General features: G+C 41.0%; 2 protein-coding genes across 3 annotated transcripts in view; both read left to right on the top strand.

Moving 5' to 3' along the window:
* Positions 1 to 13,611, top strand: part of LOC117486794 (apoptosis-stimulating of p53 protein 1-like) — a 72,607-nt gene extending 58,996 nt beyond the window's left edge. For both annotated transcript variants that reach the window (XM_034135345.1, XM_034135344.1), the window contains exons 15-23: positions 2,072 to 2,281; positions 2,616 to 2,766; positions 3,122 to 3,159; positions 3,629 to 3,993; positions 4,209 to 4,346; positions 9,341 to 9,474; positions 9,890 to 10,056; positions 10,200 to 10,399; positions 11,615 to 13,611. In XM_034135345.1, the coding sequence (XP_033991236.1) occupies positions 2,072 to 2,281; positions 2,616 to 2,766; positions 3,122 to 3,159; positions 3,629 to 3,993; positions 4,209 to 4,346; positions 9,341 to 9,474; positions 9,890 to 10,056; positions 10,200 to 10,399; positions 11,615 to 11,656 (1,445 nt within the window). In that variant the 3' untranslated portion in view covers positions 11,657 to 13,611. The remainder of the gene's footprint in view (positions 1 to 2,071; positions 2,282 to 2,615; positions 2,767 to 3,121; positions 3,160 to 3,628; positions 3,994 to 4,208; positions 4,347 to 9,340; positions 9,475 to 9,889; positions 10,057 to 10,199; positions 10,400 to 11,614) is intronic.
* Positions 13,612 to 14,476: 865 nt separating this feature from the next.
* Positions 14,477 to 20,077, top strand: LOC117486639 (serine dehydratase-like). The gene is given in 10 exon segments (XM_034135145.1): positions 14,477 to 14,582; positions 15,504 to 15,675; positions 16,716 to 16,752; positions 17,172 to 17,311; positions 17,901 to 17,989; positions 18,070 to 18,148; positions 18,150 to 18,298; positions 18,388 to 18,518; positions 19,181 to 19,267; positions 19,404 to 20,077. Coding segments are annotated over 9 exon segments (963 nt in total). The 5' UTR covers positions 14,477 to 14,582; positions 15,504 to 15,528; the 3' UTR covers positions 19,508 to 20,077.
* Positions 20,078 to 21,860: the final 1,783 nt, after the last annotated feature.

Here is a 21,860-nt window from a genome sequence, read left to right as displayed (position 1 = left end):
TGCCCGTGTGAACACAAACCGAACCTTCTGAAAAATGAAACAATGTAACAAACTGTCGTCTGGTGCGCACCAGAGAAGCGGACTATTAGGTTTGAATGCGACCTCAGTTGTTATTTATTGACGTTTTTTACAATGTTGAGCAAAACTCTTTTGTTAACCACAGATCTTATTTCAGGCATCTTACAAACACACAGTGGCGGCCGGTGGTCTTTTTTTTTGGTGGGGCTCTTGACGTACCGTAAGTGACCTACCCGGGGGGTTTCCCCCCGGAAATTTTTTTCGAGAAATGACCCCTTAAATGATGACTTCTGGTGATGTTAGAGGGGGGGGGAAAGGAGAAATCGAGGCTTAAAAATATGAGAAGACTGATCAATACCTCCATAATCTTCAGTGTGGAAAATATTATTTATCAACCTGAACATCTACTACTTTACCAGGAATTTGTGTTCTCAGAACTGGTCTGTTTTTTTCTTTCTTAAAACTGTTCATGTTTTATGAACCAACACCTTCACCAAGTAGCTTTACAGTGAACTGCATGTGAGATATAAAATTAATAGCATCTTTTCAGTAGCATTAATTATAAATATTTAAGTGGTTCAATACAAGTCACTACAGCATTTCAAACTGAACTGTGAATAAATGCAATTTAAAAAAAATAACCACAGCACAAAATGTCATAAATTGTGTTTTTTCTTTGTTTCTCTGAGGATTATTTACAAACAGGCTTATTTACATATAGCAATAACTCAGAAATGAAAAAGCTACATCGTCTAACACGAACAACCAGTTAGCATAATGATAATATATGTGTTATGTACAATGTAACTGGCAAGGCTAGAGCAAGAAAGAACATAAAGTTTGCAAAAGGTTTAAATAACTTCAAGTATCTGTCTTCAGATTACGTGGAGGTTTTAGTCCGATGGGAAGCAGATTTTAAGCGACACCGAAGATAAACCAAAAATGTGGTGGAGCTGCAAACCGTGTAGTGTTGCTGGGACAGAACAGGAGCTATAACCGTTGGAAAATACATCACAGACAATGCAACAAACGTGGAGACAGAACAATCACTTCTGTGATAAATGCCCACTTATTAATAAACTTCTAACAACCATGGGAAACCTCCTCTCTACATATAAAGTGATATCCAAGCATGGGAAACAAAAGACAGCATTTACCTGTTTGCATCCAGCTAGCCAAGCCTTTCTTGTGTACCAGCTACTTGTGAAGCCTCGTGTATACATTTTGTCTTTTTCACGAGATTGCTGCGATATATTCAAATCGGGTTGGTCCGGTGCAAGGTCTTTAAGCAACAATTTATCTGCCAAACTTCTCCTTTCGAAAGGATTGGAGATTAGCTCTTGAACAGAATTAGGCGGGGACCGAGGTCCGGAGACTCCACCTGCACACGAAGCCATCCTCATCAACTACTGCGTCAACCGGATACGAGTCACTGTCCAAACTACTCACAGACTGCACTGGGCGCTGACATTGGCGCCCGGTGACCGTCATCTTTGACGACGCTGATTGGCTGAAATTATATTTTCGCGGCATAGTTTACACGTTACAGATAGCAACAGTCAGCTGCTGGTGGCTGCTGCTGCACTGGTTGAAGGCTCCTCTCTTAGCGCCCAGACGAGAGAAGGTGCATGGGCAAGGCCAGGCAGGAAACATGTGACTTATCAGTAACTTTAGACATCGTAACACAATTTTAAACGAGATTTTATTGTAGATTATACATTTTACTGATACCAATTATATAATATTTACCTTGTTCATTAAAAATAAAAATAAAAACATATATATTTTTTTTAAACATATTTTTTTTTTTTATTTTAATTTTAATTATTATTTATTTTTATTTTTTTCAATATGGGAAGAGGTGGGGCGGCGCCCCTAGCGCCCCTATGGACCGGCCGCCACTGCAAACACATTATAAAAAACGTTGACTACGAAGTGCTAAAATGCTAACTCGTTTCCAGGTTTTAGGATTCATTCCTCCACCTATGTTGATTCAATGTCCAGAATGAAAAATTAATCTAACAACTACCTTGTTTTTCGTTTCTCTCCACAGTCTACGGCAAACCTATCCTCCCCACCTCCTCCACCAATCCGTCCCCTGTCCCTTTCCTCCAGGGAGGAGGAGGAGTAAAAGCAGGAGGAGAGGATGTAACCGATAAAGAAGGAGGGAAAGGAGGAGAGAGTACTGATAGGCAAATCCTCCCCCAACCCACTGTGGACAACATCCCTCGCCCCCTCAGCCCCACAAAGCTCACCCCAGTCGGTAAGTACCAGAGAATAAATGGCACTGATCATTGTGCTGCCATGCTGCAGTGTAAATTAAGTAGAAATCTGTGAAAACCCTAATGCAAATAAGGGGTAAGGGGTGAAAATGCAACACTGTACTTTCTTTATCATTGATTGAAGGATTTATTTCTCTTGCGATTATTTCCTAGGAAAAAAAATGTTTTGTTCTAAATTTGAAGAAAAATACCTCCAATTAAGTGAAGGTTTCTGTAGCAGATTAATATCAACATGAAAATAAACAAATTCTAGAATAAGAAACTTGTAGTTGTGAACATAACATAAATAATCCCATAATCCTTTGCCCTCTACAGCCCACTCCCAGCTGCGTTACCAGAGCGATGCTGACCTGGAGGTTCTGCGACGACGCCTCAGCAATGCCCCGCGGCCCCTGAAGAAACGTAGCTCCATCACTGAGCCTGAGGGTCCCCAGGGGCCAAACATCCAAAAACTATTATACCAGAGGTCTGTGCTCTTACAAAGGTTTATTACATTGGGCAGGGGAAGGGGTAATATTCAGTGAACAACTCAATATTAAGGTGGTGCATTTATGGACATAGAATCCTGGATATTCTCTTACGGTTAAGACCACACATTTAGTAGAAAAGAAGAAAAACAGGATATGTTTAGAAGGATTTGATCAATCAAAGAAAAACATGAGTGATGGAGGATATGTAATATTAATCTATTAGCTCTAATTCTTTAATGGAATAGTGAAAACAATTTTTTTTTATGAAACTGATATGAAACAGTTACTCTCTGGCGATGAATCAAGGTTGCAGCACCCTTATTAAAACTTATTTTGTGTTGTCTATTGCAGGTTCAACACGTTGGCAGGAGGCATGGAAGGAGGCTCAGGTAAGAACCTGATTCGATAATATGGCCTTCCCTCAATGAAACTGGATACAGCGCTGGAGGGCGGGGCCTTGTTTATTCACTCGAGTACAGAAATACGCTAATTACCAGGGGATCTGGGCCCTGCTCACTTGCATTTTCTTTAAGCCCCGCCTCCATTTGGCTCTGTCACGACTGGTTTCAGCTCAGTGAAAAGAACAGAGAGGGAATAATAACTCTGGATTCAACTTTTAGCGCATTGCTCACCAAGCTAATGACTTAAAACATTTCTTTCCCAATAAGTCTAACGTCTTTTTGGGCCCAAAGGCACCAGGTGACTGAAACAGAAGTTGTAGTACATCCGTTTGGCCACTACGAAAATGTACTGTAACACGTAACACCTTTTGGCCAGTTGGATTCAGTTGGTCTGTGTAATGTTTCTCAGTGATCCTAATGATTTTGATGGTCAGTTGTTTCTTGATCTTAATTGCAGGTAATACCTTCTACCAGCCTGACTGCACTTTGGGTGAAGTGGACAACATCCATTCATCCAATGGGAATGTAGAACCTGGAGACAAGCACATGAATACGGCAACCGCCGAGGGGGAGGTCCAAAACCTGAACTCGGGCTCTCCCCGCTCGTCCCCCCCTTCTGTTGCCATAGAAACACCCAAAGAGACGTCAGCAAAAGCAGAAACTACCAAAAACGTGTCACCACCGACCCGATCCAGCCCACCCTCTGCACCTGATAGGCCGGAGGACCAGAACAACAACAAGAAAGGATTAAGTCCTGCACACGGCTCTGTAGGCCACTCCTCCCCCTCAACATCCCCTCCTGCCCCCCCTTCAAAACCTAAGGTAGGCATAGATTGTAATTACACCTGATATCGAAGATAAAGCTTCTGTTTGCCTAAGTTGTTTTTTTCGCTCTGCTTTGTATATTATTTTACCAATAACCTAAACCTAAGTAATTGTTCTCTGTGAAGGCTAATGTGTCAAGTTTAGCACTTAGTGCACACTTAGCAATTCATTTTCTGCACCGTCAACACTTTTTTTCTCCCTGTGTGCTGCAGGTGAAGCGAACCAACCTAAAGAAACCGTCATCAGAGCGAACGGGCCACGGGCTGAGAGTGAAGTTTAACCCTCTGGCTCTACTGCTGGACGCTTCCTTAGAGGGAGAGTTTGACCTTGTGCAGAGGATTATATATGAGGTAACACAATATCATGTTTTTGTTCCACTATATGTATTACATTACATTACAAGCCAAGTTGATCTGTACAGCTCCATCTTAAATTGAACCAAGGGCTCTACAAGCTGACATTAGAAATGCTTTGAAAGAAAACAAGAACAAAAACACCCTCCAAAATTCCTATGAAGACACCAGTGTGAGAAAAAAACAATATTGTAACTAACACGTCCCGGACGGTGGGACGTGTGCTTTTTCGCACACTGGACACTTATTGAGAGGCAATTCAAGAGATAACCACTCTCAGACATCTTGGACCCATTTGTTGTCACAGGGTTCAAACCTTGGGTGTATTATGTATTGATAATACTTTTTTTTGTTTTATCTGTTAAAATACTCTTTACATCCCGACAGCAATCAAAAAATTCAAATGTTGCAGGACTGTAACTAGGCCAATAATTGTATTCAACCCGAATAAAACGATTGGACAGCCGAACCTGCCTGTCTCCCTGCTCACACTGCCTGTAGGCTTCAACAATGTGCTAGCTTGACAGTTTTGAGTACAAACAATAGCCAGGTTGGTTTATTATGTTCTTTACATTATGTTTCAATCCATAACGAAAATGATGAGAAGGAGCTTTGGAGGGAGGCCAGAAGAGACGGCCTGTCAGTGATGCTTGCTGCTTTTATTTTAAAAGAGTTGGCAACATTTGGAAGGGTTTTGGCTGGATAGTTTACTCTTGCTGGTATTTCATATGTTACCTACCCTAGCTTCAACACAAATGTAATCACGTTAAAGTCCAACATACCAATATACCAAAAGAAAAGGACATACTGATAAGTCCAGTATCTTTTATCCAGACCAAACACAGTCCAATGGGCTAGCTAGGTGGTGTAAAGAATAGAGGAAAGAGTAAGATGGTACAGATCAGAGGATGCATAGCATCGTGGATGGGGTCAAAGCACACAGCTTAACAGGTGGGGAATGGGCAAGTTTAAAGATAGTGGGAAGGCCAGCTCTTTCCAACAAACAGGAAGAGGGACAACTTAGAGCACTGAGAGCACTGGAAATTGATTATTGGCTTTAACAGCAACATAGAACATGTCTTCTGCATAGAAGTGCAATTTATTTGAGCAAGGCAAATAAGGTCAAAAAACAGTAGCATATACATAGTAAAAGGTAAGAGACCGAGTACCAAGCCTTGAGGTACACCATACATAACTGTGGAGAGATGTTGTGTCTTAAAAAGGACCTAAACATCAGGTGTGCTACATTCTTTACTTTTTATGATGATCGAATAAATATATTGATCAATAGTATTGAATGTTATTGTTGAGTCGATTATTTTATTTATTCAGGTACTGCCCTTATCAATACTTGTTTTTGCATATCCAGCCTTGCGGTATGGTATAAACCAGGCATCCTCAAAGTCCGGACTCTGGTCCGGATCCGGACCGAACCACAACTGTCTCTGGACTCTGAGCAAATTATACTTTTCATATGTATTATCTGTATTTTCTGTGTTATCTGCGAGACATCGCCACAACGCAACGAGTCAAAATTATCCGCTATGTCCACTGCAAACAGCGCTCTGCATGTACGACTGTTCCACTGTCTGTGTGTGTCTGTCAACGCATTGGTCCAATCACATTCAGCATCCCGTCAGCGTTTTTTCCCCCCCACCAACAGTCTGCGAATCAGAGGCACAGTAGGGCGGGTCTTCGCGGATTGCGGGTGGGAAAAATGCGTGTGTCGTCTCTTTCAACCTGTCTGAGTCAGAGCAAGAGTTTAAAAAAAAAAAAGTCAGAGCGAGAGTTAACAGCTCATCTAGCTGCATCTGTACTGTAGCTAGTAGCCTAGTTTCACCTACCGGGGTGGCATGGGGTGGCAACTGCCACCCTAAAAATAGGCCTTTCCACCCCAGCTGCCACCCCAGTTGGCAGCTTTGTTTTGAAAGAAAAGTTGTGGCTCATCTGACATTTATGAGAGAAAGTCTCTAATGTCCGAGTGCAAGTGAATGCAGCACAAGATGCACGTCTTGTAACCCCTCCCCCGGCCCTGGCGCGAGCGTGGAAATATGATTGACCCAAGTACTGAAGGAATGAGGTATTTGCGGTCTACAATGACAGAGAAGAGACTCAAGTTTGGCTGTACTCAGCATTGAATCAAAACGCACTAAAGCTGTTGATCTTAATAATTTTGTGAGGCGTTTTGCTGAACAAAATGGTAATCGCCGTATTCAGCTGTAATAGACATGTCAACTTGATGCTCTGCTCACGGATGAGCATACAACACTGTTAAGATGATGACCTTACATGTGTAAATATATATTTTTCTTCGTGGGGGTCTGCCCCCAAAAAACAGTTTTAAGTCCTGAGAAAGTCAAATAAGACGGTGTGTAAAACTACACTGCCCAGCCAACAGAAAGTAACCACTTTGATTTAACTAGGCCAGTAGGTAAGGACATTCCACTGGATAATAACTGAAGTATAAAAGAATGCATGACTGAAGTGATGGAGACCCTGTTTGAAGGCAAACAAAAAGAGGAAATAACAGGTCAAATCAAGCAAATCCCCCTCTCAGATTCCACAGCAACAAGAAGAACATAAATACTGGCTGGTGATTTGATTAATCAGCTTTGTAATGGAATAAAAAATGCACAGTGCATTTCCTTAGCTGTGGATGAGTCCACTGACACCACTGACAATGCTCAGTTGCTGGTGTTTGTGAGTTTTTATGATGAGGCAAAGGGGGAGTTTGTTGATGTGTTGGGCCTGACGAACCTCAGTGGACACACAAGGGGGCAAGACATTTATAAAGCAATAATGGGAATGCTGAAGGAAAGAGGGTGCAGCTGCCTTTATTCATAACTGTGCAGCTCTTACACTGCGACTCTGAGGGATCAAGCACAGACACAATAACAATGAAAACTGCTGCATTCAGATTATTTTTGTTTTTGCAACCTCGTGTTAAGAATCTTGTTGCAATTGTTTAAAAGTTTGAATGACCGTAATAAACGGACCTTTGTCTTATTGAAACAATTTTTTTGGACCTTTAAGATTTGTATTTGAGTACCCCTGGTATAAACCCTAACTGTCTGGTATCAAAATAAGTCAATTGAGCGGTTGATCTTCTTAAGGAGATTGGTCTGAAGCAACAACATTTGTATAGCATTAGTAAGTAAATATCTAACGAGATAATCTTTAACCTTGGGGCTCTGTGTCGAGCAGATTGAAATATAATGAGAAACAGTTTTGTTCTTATACACCTCTAAAAAGTTGTGCTTTTTATACAATGATGTGATAAATGAAACACATTTTGTTATGCAATAATAGATCTTTTCAACATGAACTGTGCACCCACACACCAGACTGCCTTAACAGATAATTTTAAATATCTTTCTGACATTACTTAGTAAGAACAATATCTATGACCCTCAGTAGCTCTGTCAGGGGAGAACTGATCTCAGTAGTCAGGTGGTGGAAGTTATTGTTGAAGACACAGACACACTCGGTATCAAAGATAGCTCCGGAGAACAAAGCCTTACATTTTTAAGAGCAGCTCCTGTCTATCTCTGACACTTGTGGCTCTCTTCATGCTGCGTTTCCATTACAGTTTAGTAGCTGGGGCAGTAACTATAGTAACGCAGTGTAGGCGGAGCCGTGACGTCATCTTCAATGCGAACCACAAAACCAGCATCAGCCGTTAGCTGTTAGCACTCAGAGCTCACAGCTCCTCATATCTGTTCAGAAACTAGACAACAGTTAAACAAGTACAAACCACAGACTGCCTGTGTCATGGTGAATACAGTCGCTGCTTTATTTATGTCTGTATAGGCCGTTGTTGTGAGTGTGGACGGTCGGAGCATATACAACGTTAGCTTAGCCTGTTCGGTCCGATCTCCATTCAGAAAACACGCATTTTAAAAGGTTTTCCGCCTGCCGTCTTGTCTGCAGACCGGTATCAGTATGTTGTTACTTCGGCATCATTTTGAAACGTGTATTACAATAAAATCACGGTAAAATATGTTCATGTAGTTGTAGCCCTCTTGCCAGCCATTCTCTCTGACCATTCAGCAGTCGAGAGTGTTTACGTCACTTGTTTAGCATATTCAGCCCGGTTGTTGGCCCGGTAAGAACCTCGATTTGGGAGGGCCAGAAACAAGGTGAAAAAGTAGCTCTGAGCCGGAACTACCCCTAGTGGAAAAGCAAAAAAAAAGCGGGCCAGGTTTGGCACGGCACGCTTAAACCCTGCTATGCGCTGCAGTGGAAATGCGCCATTGGAGACTTGAGAAAAGTGCTGACTCACTCATCAAACTCTAGCTTAAGGAAACATGCAAATGCTTTATATCCAGAAACAAGACAACTTCAAGAATGTTACAAAAACAATGCATCATCTCCAGTTTTGCTGAGAATTCAGACACACTTCACAGAGGTTTAAGAGAACTGTGATACCAATATGGATATTTTTGGCATTCTTCCATTGTTGCTTTAAATAGGACATATAATGCTAATTTTTAGGTTCATAATTGTATTGAGTGTCTCTCCTGTGACATGTCTCCATGCTTTAATGTTCAAAAAGCAATTTTTTCTTCTCATACTGCCTGTGCTGCAGCACCTCTTTTCACCCTCTGTCTGAAACCAGAGCCCAGTCTGCTCTGATTGGTTAGCTGGCCAGCTCTGTTGTGATTGTTCAACCGCTTAGAGATGTCCCGCCCCTTAGCCTATCACAATGTGTTGGAGCGCAAGCCAATAGAAGCGCGAGTGTTACATAGTGATGTCACTGTGTAGAGAAGTAAACAAAGGGGACCAATGGAGGCGTTTCAGGCAGGGGGGGAGTGTTTGGGAGAGAAACTCCCTCTGGAGGGAACACAGGGATTTTAGCCTTGCAGACCATTTACATGCACAAAAACGTATACACACTACAGGGAAGGGCAAACCATAAAAAACAGAATACGGCTTCTTTAAATAGCAAATCATTCTGATATCTGTTTATATCTTTTCATTATCTCCTTCAGGTGGAAAACCCCAGTATGCCAAATGACGAAGGCATCACTCCTCTTCACAATGCCGTGTGTGCGGGCCATCACCACATTGTGAAGTTCCTGCTGGACTTTGGAGTCAATGTGAACGCAGCTGACAGTGATGGATGGTCAGTACCTTCAGCCGCTCGCTCAATCATGTAATAGTCCAGACTAATAATAGCACAGTGGCTGCTGAAGGGCTGCAGGGTGTTTGGGTAATGAACACGCTCTGTGATGCTGCGGCTCAGAGGCAACAATGACACACATAATTGCATTTCCAAATTCACTTTTGACTCAGCTGCCCGGGCAGTATTGTGGGAAGAGATTAGCAAGTCTAATGAGGATCCAAAACCCGAAGTTACTTGATTTAATTACAGATGCATTTTACTGGCTTCATGTTTAATAAATAAATGTTTCTCAATGACATTAATTGTGTTAACCCTCTTTAGTATTTACTACAAGTGCATTACGGAAACATGTTTGTGCTTTCTCGATTGAGTTTTGAGTCTTTTTTAAATCATATTTTAATATTTTCCCTTCCAGGACTCCTTTGCATTGTGCAGCTTCCTGTAACAGCGTCCACCTCTGTAAGATGCTGGTGGAGTCAGGGGCGGCCATTTTTGCCACAACAATTAGTGACGTGGAAACAGCAGCAGACAAATGTGAAGAAATGGAGGAGGGCTATACCCAGTGTTCCCAGTTCCTCTATGGTAGGTTCATACAGACAGAAACATTGTGACCCAACAAAACGTAACTCAAAAACAACTTTAAAAACTGTTAAATCTCTACTGAAAGCAACATCATCATAACTGAAGTTGTAATTCTAACCATGAACACTCTGTACCTCTCACAGGCGTCCAGGAGAAGTTGGGTGTGATGAACAAAGGCCTGGTGTACACTCTGTGGGACTACACGGCCCAGCAGGCCGATGAGCTGTCCTTCAGCGAGGGCGACGCCCTCACCGTGCTGCGTCGCCGTGACGACACCGAGACGGAATGGTGGTGGTCGCGACTTAGCGACCGCGAGGGATACGTACCCAGGAACCTACTGGGGGTGAGAGAACGCTAAGACACTATTTCAACAGACACCTTTCCATAAATATATATATTTGTTCATATAATCTTTTTATTAGTTTCACTCACGGAAATACAGACAAAACTATTCAGAAAGCATGTGGAACTCGGAGCCGTTCACATGGGAGTAGTAAGTCCTAAGTTACCTGCCCCTTACTCAAAAAGAAATGGTGGGTCAATCACAGTTGCTTATTAACCAATACTAACAGTAACATGAAAACAAACAAAATAATGAACCATCAGAGAAACAGATTAGATGGAGTCTTCATACTGTAGAATGATTCTTTCTGTATCAAATGTATTGGAATGAATAGTTGGACCATTAAGAGAGTGAGCTGGATACAGCACTGGAGGGGGGGCTTCTAATTTTCCTATGAACGTTTTCAGGCACTCTTCCATTTCCAATTCGACCAAAGACCATGCGCATTTGTGATGCATTAAGCCCCGCCTCCCTGCCTTAAACCCCAGTTACGCCTCACGTTCGTTCTCAGCTCCACTTAATGAACTGAGACAGAAAATAAGTCTAGATTCTACTTTTAGCGTATTTTACAACTTTTAATAACTTCATTCTTGTGTAATTCAGTTTTTACTGAGTAAGTGGGGTTTGAATACTTAAATTAAGCATTTCAACATGTTACAAAGTTTCATTTCTTCCACACAAAAAATACATACAATTAAAAAATATATATGAAAAAATGTAAAGAATAATAAATTAAAGAAACATACAAAGATAGAACATCAAGCAGTTGATGAATAAAATCATCAACGCTGATTCACAGACATCACTTTCCCAATGTTAGTCACTGGGAAAAGTATAAGACAACCGTTGTTTGGTTAGAATAATATAATTGTCTTTCACACAGGGTGAGGGAACTATGCATTCTTGGACAGGGCTGGTGCTTCTGTGCAGAGCCGCTGAAGCCTCAGGCAGGGCAGAATGCTCAGAACTCATTTATTGTACCAGTAAAGCCAGCTATAAAGCCTTAATAAAACTGTCCATCACTGTGTGCCTTGGCATTAACAGAAAGAAGTATGTGAAATGTAAATGTACCCACACTCTTCTAGTGAACGAGCTGTGATCAGCAGAGGAAACTCTTTGTCCCCTCAGTGTCTTCAGATGGCTTCATGATGTTCAGCCACCTTGAGAGCCATGTTAACATGATGTAATAACCCTGCCCTCTCTTTCTCTCTCCAGCTGTATCCAAGGATCAAACCCAGACAACGCTCACTGGCGTAAAGCCCAGATCAGACGCTACGTGCACACGCGCATGCACAGAGAAGAAGAGGAGCCGCATGTGGGAGGAAGCATTAGCCAGGGGAAGAAAGAACAAAGGTAGCAGGAAGAAGAGAAAACAAAGAAGGAGCTCGCAGAAACTTTTTCCATTTGTTTGGATGTGATGCTGGAACCACAAAGCCACTTTATGCTAGAATCATAATATATATTTTCACTGCAGTAAAAGGAAATTGCCTGTTATTTTGAGCTTGGCAACTTCACACTAGTTCAGCTGCATGAGAGAAGCTAAGTAGAAAAATATCTTGAGGCTCAGGACATGAAAACACGAGCTCAGATTCATACTGACATTCATCCAAATAACCTCATATTTGAACTTTATTTTTGTATGGTGTAAGAAGAAGTGGAGAGAAGATTGAAATGCAGTACAGGTCCAAGTAAGTGTGAAAGAGAAGCAGGAGAGAGGAAAGTGAGGTAGTGTGTCTCTGAATGTGTTAAAGGGATTTAGATGGAGCAGTGTTAGTCTGGAGTAAAGTTGGATGTGCAACCACAAGACTAACAAAACAGGATCCAGCAAGTTTATGATGCATGGTGATCCACAGCAAACCACATGTTGACAATAAAATGTTATGGCATGGTAAAAAAAACTTTAGTTTGAACTGATACCAGAAGAATATTTCATTTCTGGCAAAATAATAAAAGGAGCATCTGTAAATTATTATGAATGTCTCAAACGTTTACTATAGAGTGGTGCGGGAATGAGTCCTAAACCTAGGAGATGAGTTAGCATTTTATTTATTTTTTATTCTCACCTTTTTTTTTTTACATGTTTTTTGTTAGATGCCTGTATTAAGGTCTGTGGTTAACCCAAGCTGAAGAGACTTTCACGCTTTGTCCTGCGACATGAAATACGTCAGTAAACACCACACTTGTGAATATCAGTCGTTAAAACAGCGGTTGCTTACTTGCTTCTAAATAAGACTAAACGTCATCACGCCGACCATTAGCCACCTTTAGCTTAGCCGTGGTGACCTGAAGTCATGTGATTCTGATGTTAGCTTTTGACTTGTGGTGATAGCTTTGACGCTTCACGAGTCATAAAGTGGTGTTAATATGTGGAGGTTATCCTGCTGAACAAAGCGTGTAAGCAACAGATCCATGTGTATGCCCCAGAGTTTATTTTCTGGAATATTCCCAAATCCAATAGAAAAATTCCATTGACTTTTTTTCTAGAGAGCCCTTGCGATGCTAACCTCCAGGTGGGACTGAAGTATGTCATTACTGCACAACTCGACTCAGCACTGGTGCATGCTGTCATATTAACATCTGTTTAACTGTAGAATGGTTGCTGCTGGTAAGAGAGGAGGAAGTAAGGAAACCGAAGAATGTGAGAAAAGGATTTTTGAAATTTGAATAATGTTGTCAAACCAAAGCAGCTATGAAATGGGAATAAGGAGGTGACAATTTTGTACACATTTAAATAAAACCACAAAATACCTTCTCCAGTATAGGGCCTGGCACATATTGGCAATACTGATACCAGGTTGGAACGCAACAATATGATAAGCCTGTGTTCCCCATCCACAATAAAACATTGAAAAATATAATTGTACACATATTCCATGGGTAACTGCTATAGTGTTAAAATGAAGAATCTAAAGTGTGAAAACAATGTGACCTTCTCAAAAGTTAATGTTTAATGCCAATGATTTGTTGTTTTATTTAAACACTTGTTTTTCTACTGTTACTGTTATTATTAGAAACACTGCTGTCCTTTCTTCATGTCAGTGCTGGCACCACTCACTGCTGCCCCCTAGTGTACAGAACATGCTGTGTAAAATATGAGGCAATAAGTTGTGATGTTTGGTGTGAGAATGAGGTGTGTGAACCATTACTTTGTGTATATGCAACCTGTAACTACACGGCTAATGTATGATAATAATAATAATAAAGAAATTATAATCCCTACAGAGAAACAATTCTGTCACTGATTTACTCAAGATTGTGTCATAGAAACGTGAATAATGAGGGGAAAAAACATCATAAATACTCAAACACTCTCACACATACACACACACATACACGCACACACACGAACACACACACATTCCATCATCCAAGCCTGGTAATAAATGGTGGACTTTAGAGTTCTCAGGTCATTAAAGTCGCTGCACCGACAGAAGTTTTCTTCACACGTAAGTTTATTTCTACTTAAAGTCTATATATTGCAACCATTTGCAAATAGTGTTTTAATCCAAGGAAATTATACAACCTTCCCTTGTTTCAAGAGCTAAACAATACTGACTTAAAATACAAAAATGTGTAATGTTACCACATAAAACAGTATAAGATAAGAAAGAGTTGTTGGAACAACCAAAATATATGCCTGGAGGTTTATCTGTGAATTTCTCTGGCCATCACAAATATATAAACAAAGGTTTATTTATTTATAGAACTTCTGCTGATTCCATGCTTTTTTTTTCTCTTTTTCCTGAATATATTGTAATATACTGCATGTTTAGCCCACTTGCATTGCCTTAAAGTTTAACGTAGGCAAAATAATAATGTGATGGCCTTAAGACACAAATCAGGTCTTAACATGGTAGTTGAGCCCATTTAGTGACATGTGCACATTTATAAAAAATTGCCGTTCAAATAGCAATTTTAATCATAGTGTTGTGTACATTTGATACATTATGGTCCAAAAATATCCCAATAAATAAATACTGTTATTTCTTAAAGAGTTTTAGAAGTTGCAATTTTATTTTGTTCCCGGAAGTGGTCGTGTTTTGACGCTACCTCTGCTACTCATGATGGCTACATCATTTAGCATGATGTAGCGTGCATTGAAACTATGATAATTTTTTTAACAAATTAACCACCTTATCAGGTAAAGACCGAAAGCTCGTTCAACCTGACGTTTCATTCAAACGTAAGTCAACTTTTACTTCGTTGAAACACGCTGTTATGTAATGACGAGTCAATTTAGTAATGCACGTCATTCAATGGTTACCTTTCTGTAACATTACGTCACGTTACTTTAAGTATTCATGAGAGGTTACTATGGCTCTCTTGCTTATTATACATCCATGCTCTCTTGCTACACGAGCTAGCTTTCATACACTCCTATTTAAGGACTAATGTTCTACTGATCTTAAAGACTTAAAAATAAAGTATGCATTTCAACCTACAGTAATGGATGAATTATCCCTAAACACAATACATATCTAAATGAATGAAAGAAAAGCTTTCTGTAGATGGTTGTACTGTACAGTATAACAGTAGATTGGCAATACACTTTCCATACATTCCGCTATGATTCCACCATGGTATAACTTATACTGTTGTATGGAAATGTGTATTTTCACAAACAATGCCCAGGATTATTTCCATGTATCTCTGAACAGATTTGACTATTGCTATTTTATCCTAAAATTAAAAATGTTTCAAATGTCGAATGACTAATATTAACTTTATTTTGTGGGAAATGTCTCTGTTGTGTTTGTTATTGAATCAGGAAATATGCATATATTTAACAAGCAGTGATCCAAAAATAGATCATATATAATATAATAAAATATAATACAATTATTCAATTTAATCTCCTATTGTTTTGAAGACTCAATAGGACAGGGAATACCATTGTGACAGCTAATAATATGTACAAAATACTCTCCTTCTCCCTAGAGACAGATTGAAGTGCCTCTTGCTAACTTCCTGCCACCATTACTGGAGAACTATTACTGACTTTTACTTTGACCAAAATAATCTTAGCTAAAGGTCTTCTCACTTACCTCTTCCTTAAAGGTGGATGTTGTCATCGCACTTCTCACTCTTCTTTACTTTTGTTTAGCATTTCAGTTAAAAGGCTTGGCGCCATGGCGAGGCCTTTCCACCTGAACACCCCCCTGCTGGAGAGCGTCAGCATGACCCAGCGTGTGGGGACCCCCGTGTTCCTGAAGATGGAGAACTCTCAGCCCTCGGGCTCCTTCAAGATCAGAGGCATCGGCCACCTCTGCCAGCAGGTAGGACCCCCACCTCCGCTATCTGACACTGAGTCAATTCAATTATAGGCCAATGTAGCAGCTAAATATATCATTAAAATAGAAAATCTAACTTAAAGGGGACCTATCATGCAAAATGCACTTTGGTACGTCTTTTATACATGAATATGTGTCCCCGGTGTTCCAGGGAACTCACCAAGTGTCAGAAAACACAACCCTCTCTATTTTCCTCCATACCCAAATCTCTAAAAAAGGGGCTTCAACGGATCTGATAAAAACTGATCCAGATTTGAACACTTTCCTGACGTCAGGACGGTGGCGCTACGGCTATTGGGCCAACTCCACCAATCAGGAGGAGACAACCACGGCATTGCCGTTCGAAAGCGCTGAAGACGCTGTAGTACATATGCCAGGCCTCTAGATGGTGCTGTTGCTCACAGAATCAACCCTTGCAAAAACAGAGCTATAAATTGTCAAATTGAGCGAAATGAGGCATGGCTAAAATGCATGATCTGTTTGGTATTTTGAAAAAAAAAATATATAAATATGCCTTATATAGGTATGGTCCTACACTATATTATTCAAATATAGCATGATAGGTCCACTTTAAACTAAAACTCTCGCTGGGGCACCAGTAAGCTAATGTTACGCAGGTAAATATTGTCAATGTCCAGGCAAGAAATTGTCGTCTTTGTTCCTTTATTTTCTCGTATTCCAATGATACGTTTCATCAAAAACAATGATTTTCTTTGACCTTTCCCGTATTTCTCCTGTGGCATTTCCTATATTAAAAAACCATATGCTCGTCTGGTGCGCCAATCCCACCACCACCTGTCTCAAATACATAATAATCACAAGGTGCCCTAAATTACAGAGTGGCCCAAAACCTCCTTCAAAATAAAAGCATAAATACTTACACTAAATAATAATGCATTTACTATAAACATTATTTGAACCATTGAATAACAAATCAATATATAGCTCCAACAGCCAATAACTGATGATGTTGTTGCTCTCAGCTAAACATTTAGATAACACTAACATGCTTTTCTCTTCCACAGCTGGCCACAGACTCTAAAGGAGTCGTCTGCTCTTCAGGTGACATTTCTACTGTGACTCATGTTAATATCATAGACTGTTTATATAAAGGTTCATATGTATCAATATATCAATATAATACTGTCTATCATTTTAGCTCACACTCTTATCCAAACAACTTACATCCGCATCTATACCTTAGACATGCCTTCAGGAGCAATGTTAGGTTTAATATTCTGCCATTTATCAAAAATATAATTGCGTAAATATGTTATGAAAGCACCAATAGTCAACCCCTACAATATTGTTGTCTAATATATAATTATTTGTTGTAATATTTGATATAATCTTATACGTGTTATACATTATAGTACAATTTGCACATTTTGACTTGAACTTCTTGTGTTTTTATAAATATTTTGATGCTATTTCAATAAAACAATGCTGACTGTAATACATCCAGTGTGTCTGTTCTCCAGGTGGAAATGCTGGGATGGCAGCAGCGTACGTAGCCAGGAAGATGTGTGTCCCGGCCACCATCGTGGTCCCCTCCTCCACCCCTCAGCTGGTGGTGCAGAGGCTCAGGGACCAGGGGGCCACGGTCAACATCACAGGAAAGGTGCATTGGTTTTATATTTCTGACCCATCTGCAATTATCTTCATTCTTTAGAACGGGAATGAACACAAGATGTTTAGATGTTTGTTTTTGGGGTAAGATGGTGAATGTGTATCGCAGCCTTGCAGGTGATCTTACTCCACCTTTCCCTAAAACAATATGTCTATTAGAAAAACCGCCAGACCCTCAACTCAGTGAGGCAGCCATGCATATATCATCACCATTGTTTGGTTTGAGGTGTGAGCCTGCCTTTGAACAATGTGCAAAGTCATTTACGCTTATCATGCGCTGAAACATGCATAGACTTTTACGCTTTTTCTTACAGTGCAAAATATATAAAAATGAGGGAACCAGTCTTGCTAACCTGACTTTAATATAACATTTTCAGTTGACATTAGTTGTAATATTACGTTGTATTTATGGATGTGCTGGTAGATGTCCAGGAACTGCAAATGGAAATAGCTTAATCTGGCTGCAATGATCTCTTTTCTTTAGGTAGACATTTGTTTTTAGACACTGTCCTTGTTAAATAAAGACATAAAGGAAAAATGAAAATCAAAGGAGAGAAAATCAAATCAGTTCTTCTCCCCAGGTTTGGGATGATGCCAATACAGAGGCTCTGAGACTGGCAGAGACTGAAGGACTCACCTATGTTCCTCCATTCGATCACCCCCTGCTCTGGTACTCCTCACAATTCAAATCTCCTAATATCAAACTACTAAAGTCACGACGTAATGACTAACATCGTGCTCTCCTCTCAGGCAGGGCCACAGCACTGTGATCTCTGAGGTGGCAGCCTCTCTGGAGGAGAAGCCTGGAGCAGTGCTGCTGTCTGTGGGCGGGGGGGGGGCTCCTCTGCGGAGTCATCCAGGGCCTGAAGGACGTGGGCTGGACAGATGTACCCGTCATCGCTATGGAGACGGTGGGTGCCGACTGTTTCAACGCTGCGGTTAAAGCGGGGAGGTTGGTCACGCTGGATGACATCACTAGGTGAGAGGGTAAAGGAGTTCAGATGTTTCCTGCGGTCTTTGAATGCAGCCCAACCGACCCCCCCCCCCCCCTCCTCTGTGTCTCCACAGCGAGGCCAAGTGTCTCGGAGCGAAGACGGTTTGCAGGAAGGCGTTTGAGTTCAGTCAGAGTGGAGAGATCTCCATCATCTCTGAGCTGGTGACGGACCAGCAAGCTCTGAGCGCCGTGGAGACGTTCCTGGGTCAGTAAATGTGGATTTTAATGTGTCTAAAAACTTTTTTAAAAACTTTTTATCAGCCCAAACACATCTAAGAAAATTCTTACCTTTGATTGAACTGGTATCATCGGCCTCTATAATGAAGATGTTTTCATATTAGCTCGTGTTTGTTTTCCTTAAAGAGCCCTATTCTGCAGTTTGGGCTTTTCCCTTTCCTGCAGTGTTCTATAGGTTTTTGTGCTTTTGTGCGCACCTAGGCTGAAGGGTGGGACATCTCTAAGCGGTTGACCTATCACAACAGAGCCAGCCAGCTAACCAATCAGAGCAGACTGGGCTCTGGTTTGAGACAGAGGGTGAAAAGAGGTGCTGCAGCACAGGCAGCATGAGAAACCCAAAGCGCTGTCTGAACATTAGGAGTAGGATTCTTCACATTTTGTTCCAAGAAATAGAATGTATCAGTAAAAACACCTCTGACGCTTCTTTGTGTCATAACAACAGTGGTTGCTAACAAGTGTCTAGGTGAGACTTCTAAACGTGACCATGGCAAACATTAGCCGCCTTTAGCTTAGCGGTGGTGACCTGAAGTCATGTGACCATCGTGTAGTTCCTTTATAGCCTAACATTAGCTTTTTACTTCTACAATTTCAATTACTCTTTAAAAATCCTAAAAGTAATACTTGTTGTAGATGAGGAGCGTGTGTTGGTGGAGATGGCGTGTGGAGCAGCACTGGCAGCCGTCTACAGCGGGCTCCTACACACATTACAGGATGATGGTATGCTCTGGAGTCTTCCTCACCTTCAGAAACACTCACACAAATGAGTCAAACTTTCTGTATGTAGTAATGTTTTTCTAAAAACGTGAGACTCCTGCAGATGATGGTCAGTTGTGTTGCTCTTCTCTTCCTTCAGGCCGGCTGCCGGCCCCCCTCGGCCCCCTTCTGGTGATTGTGTGCGGGGGCAGCAGCGTGGACATGGAGCAACTGAGCCATCTTAAACACAAACTGCACACCTAAAGTACTGTGTGTGTGAGCAAGTGTGAGTGTGTGGGGGTGCATAGCAACACGTGTCTATGTGACCGGCCATTGTTGGGCCACAACTACGACAGTTCAGTGAATGATGTCTGGACGGATGAATGAGAGCTAAATGATTTCTGGGAATAAGAACAATTACAAGAGCTATAACTTCTGATTTAAAAGCAAATGTGTGTGTGGAGTAGCAGAAAATGTGAAAAATGCAATAGTTTCTTAGAAAACCCAAATGTCTTCAGTTCTGAATTATTGAGTGAGTCATTGAATATGATGTATCCTCAATCAGGCTCTCATCTCTCTGAGCTGTCGGAACACAATGACTGGTTTGTCCACACGGTGGCGCCACAGGGTCACTTTCCAGAAACACACCGGCCGTCCACAGCCTGATACAGAAACTTCATGGGGAAAAACGTGTAAAATGTATATTTTGATGTAATTAATCATAAATGATCAGCACGTCTTCTCTTTTTTTGTTTTATGTGAAAAGGTGCACCCTTGGGTGTTCTCCAATGCAGAAATACATTTTAAATTAAAACGACAGACCCTTTAAAGCTGGATTATTTTGTGTCACTTTCACTTGAATCGTACAGTTAGTAGTACTTGTGGGAAGTTATTACCATGGAAACAGCTCCTCACTGTTCTGCCTGCTGTTGGAGTGTTGGATTTAACAACCTGTTGATAGTCTTTGCCTTTTTATCTCTGTTGTTATATAACATTAGTTTAACAAAAACGTACAAAGTAATATATATGTACTGATTATGACGACTTCAGTAAATATTTGATAAAATATATATATATATATGTATGTATAACTATGTTTTTATCTCTCCACATCAGTAACACACCTAGCATATTAAAAATACACTCACTGGCCACTTTATCAGGTACATCTGTTCAACTGCTCGTTAACGCAAATATCTAATCAGCGAATCACATGGCAGCAACTCAATGCCTTTAGGCCTGTAGACATGGTGAAGAGGACCTGGTGAAGTTCAAAGAAAGAAGAAAGGTGATTTAATTGACTTTGAACGTGGCATGGTGCTGCCAGACGGGTCGGTCTGAGTATTTCACAAACTGCTGATCTACTGGGATTTTCACACACAACCATCTCTAGAGTTTACAGAGAATGGTCCTAAAAAGGGAAACATCCAGTGAGCGGCCGTTCTCTCGGAGACTTGTTGATGCCAGAGGTCAGAGGAGAAAGGCCAGACTGGTTCAAGATGATAGAAAGGCAACAGTAACTCAAATATACACTAGTTACAACAAAGGTACGAAGAAGACCCTCTCTGAACACAACACATGGAGCCTTGAAGCAGAGGGGCTACAGCTGCAGAAGACCACACTGTGCCCCTCCTTCAGCCACGAACAGGAAACTGAGGCTATAATTCACACGGGCTCACCAAACCTGGACAATAGAAGATTGGAAAAATGTTGCCTGGTCTGATGGGTCTCCATTTCTGCTGGGACATTTGAACAGTGGGGTCAGGATTTGTGGTAAACAACATGAGAGCATGGATCCATCCTGCCTGGTATCAACGGTTTGGGCTGGTGGTGGTGGGGTAATGGTGTGGGGGATATTTTCTTGGCATACTTTAGGCCCCTTCGTACCAATTGAGCATGGTTTAAATGCCACAGCCTACCTGAGTATTGTTGCTGACCATGTCCATCCCTTTATGACCACAGTGTACCCATCTCCTGATGGCTACTTCCAGCAGGATAACACCATGTCACAAAGCTCAAATCATCTCCAACTGGTTTCTTGAACATGACAATGAGTTCCCTTTACTCAAATGGCCTCCACAGTCACCAGATCTCAACCCTATAGAGCACCTTTGGGATGTGGTGGAACCAGAGATTCACATCATGGATGTGCAGCCGACAAACCTGCAGCAACTGCGTGATGCTATCATCTCAATATGGACCAACATCTGGGAGGAAAGTTTCCAGCACCTTGTTGAGTCTATGCCACGAAGAATGAAAGCAGTTCTGAAGGCAGAAGGGGGTCCAGCCCGGTACTAGCAGGGTGTAACTTATAAAGTGACCAGTGAATGTACATTCTGGTGCTTGATTGTAAGCAATTAACATCATATATTCGTCTGCTTGAATAAGTTAAGAATCGATTTACATTATTTATTCCAATTGTTTTTTGTAATGGCAGCATGTAAAAAAGGCATTGTGCGTACATTATAAATTAAATAAATAACAATATATATGCATATCAATAGTGAAAGAGATATATCTATAAAGTATCTTCGTTCGATACACAATATACATTTACAGAATTGAGGTTACATAATAGGCCTACCTACTAATAACAAAATATAAACATTGGATACGT

The sequence above is a fragment of the Trematomus bernacchii genome, unplaced genomic scaffold, assembly GCF_902827165.1.
Source record: "Trematomus bernacchii unplaced genomic scaffold, fTreBer1.1, whole genome shotgun sequence".
Classification (NCBI taxonomy): Eukaryota; Metazoa; Chordata; class Actinopteri; order Perciformes; family Nototheniidae; genus Trematomus; species Trematomus bernacchii.
Note: the sequence above shows the minus strand (reverse complement) of the source record. Positions and strands in the feature narration are given on the sequence as shown.